Source organism: Sciurus carolinensis, chromosome 1, assembly GCF_902686445.1.
Source record: "Sciurus carolinensis chromosome 1, mSciCar1.2, whole genome shotgun sequence".
Classification (NCBI taxonomy): domain Eukaryota; kingdom Metazoa; phylum Chordata; class Mammalia; order Rodentia; family Sciuridae; genus Sciurus; species Sciurus carolinensis.
The window spans coordinates 189,793,952-189,811,674 of NC_062213.1; the positions used below are offsets into that span (position 1 = coordinate 189,793,952).

The 17,723-nt window shown below is 49.4% G+C and overlaps 1 protein-coding gene across 4 annotated transcripts in view; it reads right to left on the bottom strand.

Annotated features, from left to right (window-relative positions):
- Positions 1-9,167: 9,167 nt before the first annotated feature.
- The window catches only part of Wdtc1 (WD and tetratricopeptide repeats 1), a 62,340-nt gene continuing 53,784 nt past the window's right edge, over positions 9,168-17,723 (bottom strand). For all 4 annotated transcript variants that reach the window (XM_047557108.1, XM_047557085.1, XM_047557100.1 and 1 more), the window contains 4 exons: positions 14,957-15,192; positions 13,265-13,442; positions 12,140-12,332; positions 9,168-11,133 (listed from right to left, as the gene is read on the bottom strand). In XM_047557108.1, the coding sequence (XP_047413064.1) occupies positions 10,936-11,133; positions 12,140-12,332; positions 13,265-13,442; positions 14,957-15,192 (805 nt within the window). In that variant the 3' untranslated portion in view covers positions 9,168-10,935. The remainder of the gene's footprint in view (positions 11,134-12,139; positions 12,333-13,264; positions 13,443-14,956; positions 15,193-17,723) is intronic.

Genomic DNA, 17,723 nt, shown 5'->3' on the forward strand with positions numbered 1-17,723 from the left:
ACCGCAGGCCTCATTTTACAGCTGGGAACTTAAGCAACTGTCCGAGATCACGCCCAGTGCTACCGAGAGGCCAGGCTTCAGTCTCAGAGTCTTAGATTTAGAGGGATGCCAGGATAGACACAGGAAATGAAATCTGCTGGGGAGGGGTCGTGTGGAAGACAAGAAGGAAGGCAGCCACTAAAAATCAAGCTAAAGGAACAAATCCATTCAGGAAGGTGGGAGCCACACTTTTTGGGAAGGTCTTTGTCCCACTGAATTACTCTCCCTCCCTGCTAATCTAGGGAAAACCTGCTGTTCTATTTTGAGACCGTAATGCTTTAATGATTTTTTTAAAAAACGGGCTGAGGATTGAACCCAGGGATGCTTTAACACTAAAAAACATCCACAGCCCTTTTTTATTTTTTATTTTGGGACAGGGTCTTGCTAAATTGCTGAGACTGGCCTTGAACTTGTGATCCTCCTGTCTCAGCCTCCCAGGTTACTGAAATTATGGGCATGTACCACCGTGCCTGGCTTTAATGTATTTTGGTATGTCTGTCTCTGCTATGGAATCTTAAGGATCTTGACTTGAGTAGCTACTACAGCTCCTGGTACAGAGCAGATGCCTACTCAATGTTTATTGATTTATTGAACAAACAGATGTTTTCTAAAGACTTCACAGGTATCACAGCTGGAAGTTATTCTAATCCACTAAAAATTGTTTGAGCATGTTTGCCCTGTCCAATGACCCTTTGTGAAGAACGTGATGCTTGAAGAGAGGCACAGGGCACAGGATAGATTAGGTGTGCAGTATAGGGTTGTTGGATGAATAAATTACTTTACTTCTCCATCAGGTCACTGTAGTTACCTAATCTCTTTGGACCACAGGCCCCAAAGAAGATCTGTGCCTTGAAATCCCTCTGCTATCATTGTTATCCATGTGCCCCTTGAACATTTGTACAGATGGTTTGCCACGAATTTGGTAGTACCGTTAGGGGAGAGACTGGTGTGAATGGTGGGAATATGAGGTTAAGAGACTACTATAAAAGGGACCCCCACATGCTTTCTTTTCCAAGAAGCAATTTACCTGCAGCCCTACCTGACTTAAGTGTACAGGATATTTCACATTCCTCAGCAAATTGCCTGTTAGCTGCAGGAGAAATGCAGGCCCCAAATAATGTTGATAAGAGGAACCCAAGTCACCCTGAAGAGGGCCACTTTTGTCACCAGATCCTGAAACTCTGGGAGATAAGGATAGTCCCTCCAAACCATAAAACCTATAAGAATGTATGGTTAAGAATCCAATTAGAACCGGTCAGCATGGGCCAAAGTTACCTAGAGTTGCCATGGCAGTGGGGACTTAAAAGTCGGATGTCATTTTCCTGTCAGTCAAAAATTGAGGTGCAGAAAACTTGCAATGGAACCACCATTTGACCCAGTTATCCACTCTTCAGCATATACCCAAAGGGCTTAAAATCAGCATACTATAATGACACTGCCACATCAATGTTTATAGTGGCTCAATTCATAATAGCTAAGCTGTGGAACCAACTTAGGTGCCCTTCCACAGATGAATGGATAAATAAAATGTGGTATATATACACAATGGAATATTACTCAGTCGTAAAGAAAAATTAAATTGTGGCATTTGCCAGTAGATGGGTGGAACCGGAGACTATCATGCTAAGTGAAATAAACCAGTCCGAGAAAAACAAAGACCGAATGTTCTCTCTGATATGTGGATGCTAACACACAAGAAGCGGGGTGGGAGGGAAGGTTAGAAGTTCATTGGAATAGAGAAAGGGGAATGAAGGGAATGGGGGTGAAGAGAATAGGAAAGACAGTAGAATGAATGGGACATAACTTTCCTACGTTCACATATGAATACACAACCAGTGTAACTCCACATCACGTGCAACCACAAGAGTGGGAAGTTATACTCCATGTATGTATAACATGTCAAATACATTCTACTGTCATGTATAACTAAAAAAGAACATTTTTAAAAAGTCAAGAGGTGGACCTGGGCAGACTCTCTGGAAACTTCTCTGGGATCCCCAATAAAACTGGAGTGTAGGACAGGCACATTGTCCCTCTCCTCTCTGAGAACCCACTCTCTCCATTGAGAATGTTCCCTTTCCCTTTTCCTCTCCCTTCAATAAATTCATTCCTGTTATTTGAGTGACATGGCTAAAATTTTTCTAACTTAATTGAAAGAATGGGGATTCGAAGGGAGGTCTTTACGTTGCCTCAGTTTCCTGGAAAGCCCCAGCTCTGTAACAGTATTAACCAACATATCACATTTAATTTGACAACTTTCAATGCCTTCCCATTGCAATTAGTATAAAGCACAGTATTCTACCCTGGTTTACAAAGTCCTGCACCATCTGACCATGCCCCTTTCTTACTTGTTCCTTATGCTGCAGCTACTCTGCCATTTTTTCAGTTCCTTTTATGGGTCATGTTCTTTCATATCCAGGGACTTCGCACACAGTTCCCCTCCACCTGAAAGGCGCTTCCTACCCACTCAGACTTGATAACTTCCATTCTTCAAGTCCGTTAAATGTCACTTTCTGAGAGCTGGTCTGTGATCTCCCAATCAGAATTAGAAAGTCCTTCCTAATCTCCTTTGGAAATTCCTTTCCTTTATAGCACATTTGTACTGTTCGCCTTCCCCACTGGAAACTCCTCCAGGGCAGAGTATATTTGGTTTGTTCACTTCTCGTAGAGTGGTAAGCACATGATATCTGTTTAATAAGTATTCATTAATCTTAAAAAATGGCAAAATCTTATAGGCTGCCATCACATGAGGGCAGGAACCTAGTTCATCACCTGCTATCACTTCATGCTCTGAAACTTTCTAAGGGGCTCCTGGAGTTAGTGGGCACAGAGCTTAGGTGGCAGTTCTGATCAGAGCCTCGCTCCCTTCCCTAAGGCCCGCATCATCCTCCCTTTGGCCTGCGCAGGTGCAGAAGCAGGGGAATGAGGTTCAGGTAGCTGGAGGAAGAAACAGCTCCTTCTCTGACCCTCCTGGGGTCTCTCCCAGGCTCATCCTCTACCATAACCCATCCACAGGGTCCCTGCTCTCACATACATCACCTTGGTTCTCACCCAATGTGACAGCCTCCCTGGCCTGCGCCCTTGCTTCCTCTGCTTCTGCTTCCCTTTTCACCCATAGACAGATGGGAAACCTCCATCAAAGACTAAAACTGCCTTCCAGGCTCAGAGGATCACAGCAGGGGCCTGGAAGAAGCTCCTCTTACCCAGAGAGCTTGGGTCAGGATTGATAGGGTTCAGAGCTTTCCCTCCCTCAACACGTATACCAACCGAAAATAGGAATGACCATCTGGATCCACTTACTGGGCTGGCTGGGGGAGAGAAAGATGGCAAAGAGGGAACTGTTAAGCTGGTAAATCTTTGAGAGAGAGATGCTGCTTGTTTGAAGGGTGAGCTTTGGACACTTCTGTCTTGGGAGTCAGGGCACCCCCTCAATTGGACCCATATAGTGGTCCCCAGGGCTCACTCACCTCCTCTCTCAGGGCATCTGGCTCATCCTGGTATTCAGGGTTCCCCACAGGCTGGTCCCAAATTTCCTTTCCAGGCTCATCTCTGTCCCCCTCCAACTTGCTTGGCGCTAACCTCCCTGGCCTATTTGCCCTTCAGAGAGCAAGCCCTGCACTTTGTACCACACGCCTTTGCTTACACCGTTCCTTAATTGAGGATGTCCTTCCCCGCCTCTTCCATACCATGTTCAAGGTTTCAGGCAAATGCTCCCTCTTTGCTCCCAGAGCACGAAGGCTGTTTCCACCTATTGAATATTCATGTGTACTTGCATTAGCATTAGTTGTTTACATGTCTGTCTCCCCCAAGAGACTGTGAACTCCTTGAGAAAGAAGACTAACTGGATCTACTGGTCACTGTAGTCAGCAGGATATCTGGATAGAGAATGTTTCTAGAGTTATTTGTTGACCGTAGAGTCTCCTGAAGGAAAGAATTACCCAACCATTTATCCTACAATGGTGAAACAGGGCTGAACCAGGTGCTGCCACAGCTACAGGATGGTGGAGCTGGTGGGCATGACGTGGTGTGAGGCATGGGATAGGGCAGTATCTTCTCTTCTGCAGTCTTTCTGCTCAGCTCTATCATTACCCTCTCTGGCTCTGTGAGACCCGGTCTCTGTCTCTCTCTGCCTCATGAATCCAAAACTTTTCATGACTGCAGGGGAGGACCCAAGGGTCCAGCATAATGCAGGGTACCATTTGATGACTGACTCTGACCCTTTAGACATCAGAGTTCACAAAACTACTTCCTTCTTCACTCCATTGTGTAGATGGGCAAACTTACCTAAGGTTGTAGAAAGCACAGATAGGGATGGAATCTAACATGCAATTTGGGGTGGGCAGCAAAGCATAAGGTCAGACATGTGGACTCTGGAGTGGGCCAGCTGATCCAGTGTTTGAACCTTAGCTCTGTTGGTGACTGTCATGCCATTGAAATTAGCTGAACCTGTCAGGGCATCAGTTTCCTCATCTCTAAAGTAAGAAACAATAATCTGATCTTGTCTTTTGTGCAGCTTGACAGCTTCCACCTGAATCTGGTCAAAACACAGATTCAGCACTAGCCCCTGTTGCACTTATAACCACACCTCACTGCTGCAGAACACGTAACTACTTCAAAGCACTTTGATGTGCGTGATCTCACTATGATTTGGAGCCTCCTTACAACGCAGTTAGATAACCAGAGCAGGTAGCAATACCCATTTTACCCATGATGAGAAATATATTCAGAAGTTCAGAGACTGGACTGAAATCTAAGCATGTATTAGACAGAGTTGGGGTTCTGAATCCAAGAGTTTTAGGGCCACTGGGGTGATGAAGTTTGACGAGTTTTAGTATTTATAAGTCAACGTAAAATAAGTATAAACTGTGGCTTCATTAGGACCAGGAACTCTTTTATTTAAGGAAAAGAAATACGTGGGAGCAGGAGGTAGAACCATTGAGTGGCACATGCCTGCCATCATGTGCCCATCAGAATGCCTTCCATCTGCCCACCTTCCCTGCCAGACGTGTTTGTATCCCTAGGCTTGACAGAGCCTGGCATGTGGTGGGGCACTCAATGGTGGCAGGAAGCACTGGAGAGGACTCACGTTTCGCAGTGAAGTCCACCATTCAGAGATCATTCACAACCCAGTGTTTGTTTTCTCCGACTTCCAGATAATCCGGGGTCTCCAGAAGGTCAGGGACGGGGTCTCTTCTGTGCATTTCCATTAAGCCAGTGCATGGTTCAATGCCAGGTACACAGAAGCTCAAAGAGTAGTCAGGACCTAACTTACAGGAAAGTGGTTTTTTTCTTGGGTCACTGGAAATTGAACCCAAAGCTCCACAAATGCTAAGAAATTTACTTTTAAAGAAACAGATTACAGCCTATTATGTGCAAAGCCCTGAGTTTGACTTCCCACCACTGCCAGGAAAAAAAGAAAGAAAAAGAAGAACTGGATTAGGAATCAGAGATCAGAGATTCTCATTCACTGGAGGTCCTGGGGCAAGCTATCCCCTTTTTGCCCCCTTTTGGAACTCAGTGTCCACATTTGTACAGTGTGGATAGGTCTAGTTCTCACTGATCTAGTTCTCAGTTCTAGCTGCACATTAGAATGAGTCTGGCATGCTTTAGAATAATGGATGGGTGTCTGGGTTCCACCTCAGACCAATTAATACAGACTCTCTGGGTGCAGGGCATGGGAAGTTTGCAAAACATGCTGAGTGATTCTGATCCACAGCTATCGCTGAGAACCTTTGAGATAGCTAACTTCTCAGTGCCTTTTAAGTTCTACAACCACATTTTGGCACGCTCCTCAGAAAAGTGACTGGCAGCAGGCCTCTGGGGTCACACTTGCCTACCACAAACACAGACGTCCCAATTTCTAATGTCTGTTTTGCTATCCATTCATTGTGTGGGCTTATCTGAGTCCCAAGCTCTCTATCAGCAGGGCCCGTGAGTTTCGATGACTCACACATGCACAATGCTTTAAAAATGGAACAGCAGTGATCTTAGTAATCTCTAGTTTTGCCTTTTCCAGAAAGTCATATAATTGAAATCGAAGAATACACACACACATTCAGATTGGCTTCATTCACTAAGCAAGATGCATTTAAGTTTCCTCCATATCATGTATTTGGTTTGTTTTGGAGAAGCGAGTCTCACTATGCTGCCCAGGCTGGTCTTGAACTCTTGAGTTCAAGTGACTCTTCTACCTTAGCCTCCCTAGTAGCTAGGAGGCCCTTGCTACTGCTCCCAGGTGCTGGGGATTGATTCCAGGGGCACTTTACCACTGAACTACATCCCCTGCCCTTTTAATCTTTTGAGACAGGGTCTCACCAGGTTGTTTAAGGCCTCGCTGAATTGCTGAGGCTATCCTTGAAGTCGCAATCTTCCTGCCTCAGCCTCCCAGAGTCCCTAATTTACAGCTGTGCACCCCACGCCATGCGATTGTGTGTGTGTGTGTGTGTGTGTGTGTACAGGGATGGAACCCAGATACTCCTGCATGCTAGGCAACTAACTGCTCCACTACAAGCTACAAGTCAACCTCCTGTTACCTTTTGTTGTCTTGATAGCCTATTTCTTTTAATCATAAATAATAGTCCATTATAGGTTGCACCAGTTGATCCATTCATTTTTTGAAGAACATCTTGGTTACTTCCAGCTTTTGGTGATCAAGAAAAAAGATGCTATAAATATTCATGTACAGATTTTTGTGTGGATATAAGATTTCAACTCCTTTGGGTAAGTACCAGGGAGTGTAGCTGGATCATATAGTAAGACTATGTTTGGCTTCATAAGAAACTGCCAAACTGTCTTCGAAAGTGGCTGTACCATTTTGCATTTCCACTGGCAATGAATGAGAGTTCCTGTTGCTCCACATCCTTGGCAGCATTTAGTATCGTCATTAATTTTTTCTTTCATTTTTTGGGGGGGACCATTCTAAGAGTTTGTATAGTGTTATTTCACTGTTTTTTTTAAAATTTTTTTTATTTGCAGTACTGGGGATTAAACCCAAGGATGCTCTACTACTGGGCTACATCCCAGCTGTTTTTTGTGTTTAAGACAGAATCTTGCTAAGTTGCCCAGGCTGACCTTAAACTTGTGATCCTCCTGTCTCAGCTTCCCTAAGGAGCTGACATTACCAATGTGAGCCACTGTCCCCAGCTCATTGTTTTAATTTGCAATTTCCTAATGACATAATGTTGAATGCCTTTTCATATGCTATCATCGTTGGTGAGGAATCTGTTCTTTTTTTTTTTGTACTGGGAATTTAACCCAGAGGCACTTTACTGGCCCTTTTTTATTTTGAGACAGGGTCTAAGTTGCTGAGGCTGGTCTTGAATTTACCATCCTCTTGTCTCAGCCTTCCAAGTAGCTGGGATTATGTGTGTGCCATAGCACCTAGCTTGTTCAGATCTTATGCCCATTTTCAAGTTAGGTTTTCAAACTGTTGAGCTTTGGGAGTTCTTTGTATATTTTAGATTCAAGACCTTTACCTGATATGTGTTTTGGAAATATTTCTACAGAGTCCTTGGCTTGTCTTTTCATTCTCTTAACAGTGTCTTTTGCTGAGAAGTTTTAATTTGAATGAAGTCCAACTTGTGAATCTTTCTTTCATGGATTGTGCTTTTGGTGTTGTATCTAAAAGCTTATTACCAGATTCAAGGTCATCTAGCTTATTATTTTCTAGGAGTTTTATACTTTTGTGTTTTATGTTTTTTTAAAAATATATTTTTAGTTGTAGGTGGACACAATACCTTTATTTTTATGTGGTGCTGAGGATGGAACCCAGGGCCTCACACATGCTAGGCAGGCGTTCCACGACTGAGCCACAACCCCAGCCCCTGTTTTATATTATACATCATGAGTTCATTTTTGTGAGCTCTTTTGCATGTGGATGTCCAGTTGTTCCAGCATTATTTGCTGAGAAAGGATAGTCCTTCTCTATTGAATTGCCTTGCTCCTTTGTGTGGGTCAATTTCTGGATTCTTAGTCATTCCATTGGTCTCTATTCTTTTGCCAATACCACACTGAAGGCTGCAGCAGGGGGATAACAACAAGGTCAAAGCCAGCCTTGGCAATTTAGAAGACCCTGTCTCAAGATAAGAATAAAAAGGGCTGGGGATATGGCTCAGTAGTTAAGTGTCCCTGGATTCAATCCCCAGTAGAAAATAAAAACAACAAAAAAGAAAAGAAAAAGCTAATGAAATGAGGAATAGGAAACATGGATGATAGGGTCTGTTCTGATGAGAAGGTTTGACACAAAAACTTGTGTGGTGCCCAACAGGTGCACAGATCCCATTAGTAATTGCAGTTATTTAAGAATATTATGTATACTATTTTTTAAGTAGCAACTAACTTGTTAGGACATAAACATGTGTTAAGCGATTTGGGCTTGACTATTAATAAATTGAACTGATAGGTATTTCTTTTGACTTAGGGGTTCCATGAAAACGTTACTGGGCTGTTAATGGTGCTGTGAACTGAGACAGTTCGGAATCCTCTGGTCTGAGAAATCATCTGATAATCCAGAACACATAAAACTGAAACAGAAACAAAAACAAAAACAAAAACCTTGCAGGTTTTGAAATCAATTTAGTGGATTACAACCAGTATTTTTTCCCTAACAAAATAGAAAGGTAAATAGAGCAAATTGCCTGTAGCAAGGGTAAGTAAAACTTTTTGGCTCATTATACACACACACACACACACACACACACAAACACATATGCATATTTGTGTGTGTATGTGAGATATTAATGTGTTTATATACACATACACAATACACACATACATATACACAAGTATGCATGTATTTCTTGGGTCACAGTATGAACTGTATATTTCTCATTTGAATATTTGAATTTTGGCTTTAAAAGTTTGAAAAACCACTAAGACTCCAAGCCCCTTATTTTTCAGAAAAGAAAGCCAGAGAGTGAAAACTGATTACTGCAAACTGCAGTCACCAGTGCTGGGCTTTGTGCTGGGCCCTGCTGGGCTGAATGGGCCCAGCTCACAGTGGCCCTATAAGGCAGGCCTCATTCTGCCTGCTGGAGCAGTGGTTGCTCAAAGTCATGGAGCCACAGAGAGGAGGCACCCTTACTTTTGTCCCAAGACCCATTGCACCCCACAAATGCACCAGCCACAGCTAGAACAAAACGGTTTAATCAATCGCGTCGCCCTCACTCTCCTGGGAGCGGAGCAACAAAAGGCTCGGCTCCTGCCCCAGAGGACAGTAAGGCTTATGTGTCCCTCCATACTGCAGGGCCCAGGCTGGGCAGGCAGGGCGGGAGGAAATGGCAGGTGGCTGGAACACAGGAAAGCAGAGGGGCCCTGTCCGGTTCTTGTGCCCTAGGGCCCAGCCCCAGCACTCCTGCTCCCTGCTCCGGGCTTGAGAAAGGTCGTGGAGAAGAGACAGGGGAGCAAGTCCCAGCAGCAGGAGAAGCAGCAGCAGCTGTTTCCTTCACCAATAAATATACTTCATTACCAAGCTAGAAGAGAGGGGTGGGAAGCAGGACTGGGGTGGGCAGGAAGGGGAAGAAGCTGCCACCTGTGTCGCTGGGATTAAAGCAATGAGATGGTGCCAGACCCCCCACCACTAGCCTCACCCCCCTCGTCTTCTTAAAACTGTGAAAAAGCTTTTAACATGGCCCTCCTGTCTCCAGGGCTGCTCTGAAGCCTGACTGAGAGGAGGCACCTGGCAGAGACAGGGGCTGAGTGAGGGAGAGGGAGGGAGGGAGGGCGGGAGAGAAGGGAGGCTGTTGCTCCCCAGAGGCTGCAGCTGGAGGGCTGGAGCCAAGGAAGCACCGAGGGTAAGGGAGAGGGAGAGAGGAGGGGGGAGAACCAACTACCCAGAGCAGCTCCAGAGAGAGGAGCCAAAGGGGCAAGGGAGCGGGGCTTGGTGGTGGGGTGACTGCTGCATCCAGTGTAAAGCTTGGGGCTGAGGAGAGAGGGGCTGAGTTAGGCATTTTCCCACCAACCTCCCCCCAGAGCAGCAGGGGACAGAGAGAAGCCATCACTTCTTTGGTCTTTGTGGCTGCTCAGCAGTGGGGTGGGAAGGAGGGCAGAAAGGGCAGAGCCAGGCCCTTAGCAGGAAGCGCCACCTCAGCAGAGTAGGCCCAGCTGGGAGCTCAGGCAAAAAGGTCACAGTGAGGCCAAGGAGCGCCCAAGAGGAGAGTGGCCATGGTGCAGAAGTGGCTGCACGGTGGGTGGGGTATGGTGCAGTGCCCCAGTTCCTGCCAGGTCCCTCAGGAAAGGCAGAGCCCCTGACGGTGAGCAGGCTCAGGGCCCAAGCCAGTGCCCAGGAGCAGACAAGGAGGCTCCACTGCCACCAGGGCAGGTGGCCTGGCCTTGCCCGCTCCAGGGCTCCCATCCTTCCCTTTGCTTCCACCTTAATACTGGTGGCTGTGGAGGGAGGGTGGAACTCCATCCTTCTTCAGAACCTTCCCTGAAGACCACGGGGGAGCGAGCCCTGGAGGCAGGAGAGCAAGAGTGGCAACGGACCAAGCTGGCCTTTACCACCAGCAGTTCCACTCCCCTTTCTGCTGCCAACTGAAGGGCAGGGCAGTCTTGAAGACAGCGTCAGCCCTTGCCCTGCCACTGGAGGCAGAAAGGGTTTTGAGGCAGGCCAGAGCCCTCCATGGAAGTGGAAGCAGGAGATGTGGCATATGGAGGGGTTTCCCCTCCTGCTCTTCTGCTCAGGGTTGGGGACAATCAAGGGACAATCAGCTCAAGAGTCTGAAAGCCAGCAAGTTGCAGCAACCCCCACCCCCAACGCCAAACTAACAAACAAAACAGGGGAAATGAAAAAATGGGGAGGTGGGTGGGAAGACAAACCAAAACAGAACCCCCTGGCCTCCTGCTCAGGGAGGAGGGTCCAGCCAGTAGCATGGGGCTAGGGACCGAGGCTAGGAGTGTCTAGCTGGGCCGGCATTGCACCTGACCCTCAGAGCTGTCCTCATCATCAGAGGCCCCGGCGCCCCCGCTGCTCAGGCCTGTGATCCGGTAGCCCATGTTGAGCAGCATCACCTCCAAGGGGTCCGCATTCATGCGCCGCTGGTTGGCCTGAGAAGCACCCTCCATGTCTTCCACAACTCGGCCAGTGAGGTCTTCACTCTGGTGGAGGAGAGGGATGTGTGAGTGCGCCCGGGGTGGGGGACTCCAGGGTACTGAAGGAGGCACGTGAGCCAAGACACATGCATGGGGTGGCAGGGAGGGAAACAGACTGGACAACACAGGGCGGGGCTGCAGTACCTGGAGACCTGTGTGGGGGCAGGACACATGTACCAGAATATATATATGGGGGAACACACAGCAGGTGTGTATGAGGCAAACCCCGTTACTGGGCTGTATCTGTATGGGACACGCACATGCTGGGATGCACGTCGGGGACACACCATGTCAGGAGAGCACACAGACTGGATCCCGGGAGAGGGCAGGTGTAGGTCCCTCCTGTTCCCTTCTGTCCTGTGCTCACAGCCCCGCCTTCATCCTTCCTTTCCCTCTGCTCCCCAGGGAGGTGCTTCACAAATGAGCTTGGGGCTGGGGGTGGAGGGGCCACACTGGCCTCAGCCCCATGGGCTGGGCACCACAGGTGCCACTTCTGAGTCCTCGCAGTGACCTTTGGAGTGATGCTGTCATTCCCATTTCCAGTGTAGATGGTTAAGTTGCAGTGAGTGAAGGCCCACCAGACACCAAATCCTGCACCCTTCCCTGTGACTGAGGGACTGGCCTCTGAACTGCTGCTGGGTGGACACACCGGGGTATATAAGGGAAAGGATCCCTGGGAAATCCTTCTCATGAGGGTTGCGCTGGTCAGTTCTCTCTGCCCTCCTGCACCTGTTCTTGATGAAGGGGCTTCTCATCTTTACAGCTAGCTCAAGGATATGCTCCAAGAAAGCAGGAGCCAACTCTTGCCCCCAGAAGTGCCCACTATATTTGGAGCTTCCAAGACCTGAGGGGTTCTTCCTGACATGGCCCTAGGCTGAGCTGACTCACATGGGCAGCCTCTGGCTTCTGTGCGACTCTCTTTTCAGCTCTCACAGGCTCAGCTGGAGGTGTTGTACAGGGTCCCTCCACCCTCTTGCCTGTCTGCCTTTGGCCACATTCCCTGTACCCTCACCTCTGGTCGGGGGTTCCAGAGTCGCACGACAGGATCGATGCCACTGGTGGCCAGGAAGCAGTAGCTGGGATGTGGCTGCAGGCAATTGACGATGGACTCATCCCCCTGGAGCACGCGCACTAGGTTGGTGGTCTCCTTTTCCCAGATGAAGAAGGAGCCATCGTCAGAGCCACTGACGATGTACTGAGCGTTGCTGGCGGGGGGCAAAGGGCAGGGAGGTCAGGTGGGGTACTGCCCTAAAGCCTCAAATAGAGGCCACATGGCTTAGGGCAAGAGGGAGCAGGGAAGTCTGTTGTCACTCAGTCTCCCCCTCTCGGGGGTCTGCCCTTGACTCAAAATTCCCCCACAGGCGGGAATCTGTCCATGCTGCAGACCCTAGTCACTGTTCTCTTAAACCTAGGCTAGGCGACTGCCTAGGTTCCTCCAAGAGTCTCCTCCAAAGCACAATGTAACCCCAGTGATGCCAGGCTGGGCTCTCACACCCCTCAGGTCTCTAAGAACACCCTGGCCTAAGTCTTCCCTCGGCACTCACAGACGTCTCAGAACCAGACTCTCAGTCCACAGCACAGGCCCTCACATGCTGACATTTAGAGGTGGAGAGATTCTTGATTCATGTCCATGTGTCTCACCTACCCAAAGATTTAGTGTGAACCTCCACAAAGGAGGGTTGGGGTGATGGTATCTGAGACATGGGCTTTGTCCCTTAGTACCAGGGCACAGTTCTGAGCACACAATGGGCGTGCCACGATTCCCAGCCTCTGAGGGCTCTTGCCTCATCCTCCCCCAGCAGAGAGAAGCTGTAAGCAACCAGACAAAGAAAGCAAGTGTGTCAAATGTAGAGAGCGGGCGAGTTGGGGAGGAGGGATGGTCAGGCACTGGATGCTTCACTTGGATTATCTCATTAGTCCTTGTTATGACCCCATGAGCAGATATGATATCCGCTCAAATGGTTTCATATCATAGGTGAAGAGACTGAGGCTGAAAGAGGTAAAGCCATGTGCCCAAGGGTACAGAGAAGAGCTGGGAGCTGAGGCTCTTTTCTAAAAGCATTATGGCCCCAATGCCACCCCACCCCATTCCTGCTACCAACTGGGCTGTGCCCTCCTCCTGTTCAGGGCCTCGGACCTGCCAAAGAAATTGGCCTCCTTGATATCTGTTGTGGTGTTGCAGTGGCCACAGTAGCGGAACTGATAGTCATAGCTTCGCTCCCGCAGTACCATCTCATCTTCTGAGATGGAGTCCTTGCGGCTTGTGCTTCGGAGGCGGACTGGGCCGCCGCCACCACCAGCTCCCTTCTTCTCTTCTGGGGGAAGAGAGCAAGGAAAGGTGAGAGTTCTGATCCTCCCTCCCTCCCTCCCCAGAGCCTTTCCCCACCTGTGGCCGGGTTTTCAGCCCAGTACTGACAATTGAGCGTTAACCTGCCTCCACCCTTACTCTGGAGAATTGGGAAAAGGTTGTGAGAAAGATGTATCTTTGGATCCTGCCATCTTTTGAGGATGTCTAAGAGGAGACCTTTGAAAACAGGAGAGTCTTGGTTCAGTTCCCTGAGCAAAGGAATAAAGGCCTGGAAGCTCTGCGAATGCAGAGGCTCAAGGAACGTTTCTGTGGATAAGAGAGGCAGGGTAGGGTAGGGCAGGGCACTAGTAAAAGGAACCTGAATGGGTGACTTTCACAAAGACTTATAGCTCTTAAGGAACAAGCTCATATACTCTGGATACTTGTATACTCTGGAAAACAAGTTTTTATGGATTCCAACTGCAGTACTGATTGATTAACAGGTAAAATCACACTGATTTTCTCAGTTTCCTAAAGGTGCTTCATTTCTACCTGCTCTGGGGCCTTCTTTGTATGTACTGGTTCCATGCGAAGGACTCCACACCTCCCAGACACCTGTATCCTCTGGACCCTCAGATCTTGGCTTCATCATCTGTTCCTGAAGAGCCCAGATTGCCTCGAGCCCTGCCCCATACACCTGGGCCACGCGTGGCCCCAGGTACTCGTCATTCTCTTTGTCTCTTTTAGTGCTTGGTTCCTTTATGAAGCTACCAACTCTACCAACAGTGAAACCTCATTTGACAGGGTCACAGCTGTATTTCCAGGGCCCAGCACAGTGCCTGGCACATGGTAGTTGTCTGATAACTATTCATTGAACAAATTAACCAATCCCATGGTTAGTAAATCGCAAAGGAGAGAGGCAAGGTTCTGTTTTTTGCCTCAAGTGAGCTCAACTTCCATGTTTGTAAACCACACTACCGTGCTCAGCCCACTCTCCAATGCTAGTGAGGTGAGCTGGGCAGGGCTTCGTGAGCCCTCTGTGCAGGGGAGGCAGTGGTTCATAGGCTGTGCTATACCCACAGCCACACAGTTACCACCTGGTAGAGCTCAGGTGGGAACCGAGGCATTTCTGTTGCTCTGTGCTGTGGTCTCTACTGCATTTGCACAGACTGAAACAAAGGCAATGAGCAGCTCCTGCCTCTCTCTCAGCCCAGTGATGCTGCCAAGGCCCTGTCTGTGAGCAGGTGGGAAGGCCCAGCTGGAGACCACATGGCCTGACTGGGTTCAGCTTCCTCCTACACAGGTGCTTTGAGCACGCTAGAGCCAATCCTCCACAGAAACCCTCAACGGGAGGTGCTAACATTTCCCCTCTTCAGGTGAGGAAACTGAGTCTCAGACTGAGAGACTGTTTCAAGGTTACATGGTTTCTGAATCAGCACCTGAGTTCAGGCCTCTCCAATCCCAGAAACATATTCTTTGCAAAAGGTCACACAGCCCCTCAAACAGGTAAGTGACAGCCACCCATCGTCAGTGCCCACTCACCACCATCATTTTTGGAGAAGAGGGCGGCTGTGATGTCGCGGCCCAATGCATCACAAGCACTGCTATGGGCCTGCTCCGGGAACTTTCCTTTGAAGTCGTCCAGGCACTCCAGGGCCTCAGCCACATACTTGAGCTCAAAGAGGCAGCGGGCCAGGCGGAAGTGTGCCTTCAGGTGGCATGGGTTTAGGGAGATGGCCTTCAGGCAGTCCCTCAGGGCATCATAGTGGTCACCGTCCCTGGAAGGCAGGGGAGTGTGGCTTGGAGGTGGGCTCCCGTGGTAAGCAAGGGGTCAGTCTTACTCGTCTCCTCTGCTTCCTGTGGCCACCCTAGCCCACCTCTGATAAACCTGAAGGTGAGGGAGTTGGGCGTGAGGAGAATTGGGGCTCAGCACAGGTCTTCCTCCCTGAGAGACCGAGTATGTGAAGGAGCAAACTAGGAACCCTGAGGAGTTGGGGAGGTAGCAAAAAAACCGGTGTTAGGCTGCCCTCTGCTGGGCACAGATTGCAACTGCACACTACTTCCCCCCCCCAAGGCACCCGCAGCTCTGCAGCAGAAGGCCTGGCATCCTGCCCACCTCAGGCTCCCCAAGCCCTCCTTCTCTCTTCCTTCATCCACCTCCTCAAATCCCCCTGCTGGCCTTCAAAGCCATGTCCAAGGCAGGGGGCCCTCAAGGACAGTTCTGTGGTCTGGGGAAGCCAGAAGTGCCAGGCTGGGGACTCGGGGTCTGACCAGCAGGCAGAGGCCCTCATCCAGACCCCCCTCTGTCCTGGCTGACTGATCCGCAGCAGCTGTGGCCTCTACCTCCTGGGGCTGGAGGATGGGGCCTGACTGTCTGGCACAGTCAGCTCTCTGGAAGCTGATGGCAAGGGGGCTGAGCATGCCAGGAGCTCCAAATTGTCCCCACTCACTTCTCCAACCTAGAGTATGGATGAAGGGAAGTGGGAGAGCTTTTTTGGAGGGGAGAGAAAGCAGGCGGAGGTAAAAGGAGAAGTCCCTCCTTCTCTCATCCTGTGCCAGAATATAGGAGGCATGCTGCCCTGGACCCCAGAGACCTGTCCTTGTCTCTCATCTGGAGAGCGAGACAGGTCACAAGAGCCAATTCCCCTTTGGAAGCATATTTTCTTTTCCTCTTGCTGCTGGGATGGGGTTGGTCTACTCAAGCACTCCCTAGAGCTGATGGCCCCCCCACCAAGGGCACAGCTCACAGCCCTCCTGCACAGACAAAGCAGGCCTGGCACTGGAAGGCTCCTTCTGATCCTTCTCTCCCTACAGCACTCCAGAGGGAGCACCAGTCCTTGGAATAGCCACTCTCAGACCAGGAACCAGCAGCTCAGCAGTGTGAAGGTAGGAGACAGAGCTGCTTTGATAGCATGGCCTGCGTCAGAACCAGTGGCTATGACGAAGGAGCAGACGCTGTTTGGAAACCCAATTACTGCCTGCAAGGTGCCCCTCCAGGCTCCTGGGGAGAGCCAGACCGGAGACCAGCCAGGAGCCAGAGGGTGGTCTACATCCAGGAGCAGATGGTAGCCCTGGGGAGACCGGACTGGGACAGAATGTGACATTATAGGGGTCACTGATAGGCATGTGGGGATCGGGGGATTGAGAGGCTGGCCCCAGGGCTCACCCATCCTACTTGCACTGCCAGATCAATCTCCCTGAAAGGACGGCTCTCTGAGCATCCCTCTTTTGCATAAAACTCTCTAGTAGCTGCCCATCATGCACTGAATTGAGGCCAAACGCCACTGCTCTGCATTCCAAGCCCTTCCCAGGCCAGCCCCAGGCTACCTCACAGACTCATCTCCTGCCAGTCCCTTCCCGAACCCTCTGCTCCAGCCAAATGGATTGGCTGTTCTAAAGCAAGCTCTTCAGTCAATCCCCCACCCCCACACCTTTGTTCACACCATTTCATCTCCCTGGAATGTCCTTCCCCACGGTATCTTCCTCCCTTCATCTCCTTGTCTAAGCCTGTCCACACTTCGAGTCCACACAGACATCAGGTCTTTTCTTTTCTTTTTTTTTTTTTGTGCTGCTGGGGAAGGAATCCAGGGCCTCATGCATGCTTGGCAAGCCCCATCTCTGGGCTATACCCCCAGCCCCAAACACCATGTCTTTCTGGTACTTCATTGATTACCAGCTAAAGTGACCACAACACTTTACCTGACCATTTACAAGACCTACTGCTTTCTGCTTCTTCAGTACTGAACTATGCCTGGAACTTTACTCCCTGCCCAGAGGCTGGGGTCTTTGGAGCACAGGGCTACGGAAGGACAGAACTTTGTGTACCTAGCACATAGGAGAAGCTCAGAGAATAAGGACATTATTTTTTTTTTTTTTTTTTTTTTTTTGGGTGCTGGGGATCGAACCCAGGGCCTTGTGCTTGCAAGGCAAGCACTCTGCCGACTGAGCTATCTCCCCAGCCCCAGGACATTATTAATTCTCTTAGAAGAATGTAGGTTTGAAGCTGAGCTCTCAGCCTAGAGCCTGGATGAGGACTATCACACTGTATCCAACTCTTGGGACAGAGAGGTGACATACCTCAGGATAAAACCCAGAACAGTCCACCTGAGCCCTGGGAAAACTCCTGATGCCTGAGCTAGGCCTACAGGGGTAGCGTCTTCCCTACCCCCACCAACATCCTGCTGACTTGGGTGGGTTTCTTAAGCTTCCCCAGGCCTGCCTAGTTTCAGCCAGACGATGGCACACCAGCTGGCCTGTCTGTCTGGGCAGAGCCGACGTATGCCAGACGGAGCAGAAATGGCTGTGGGCC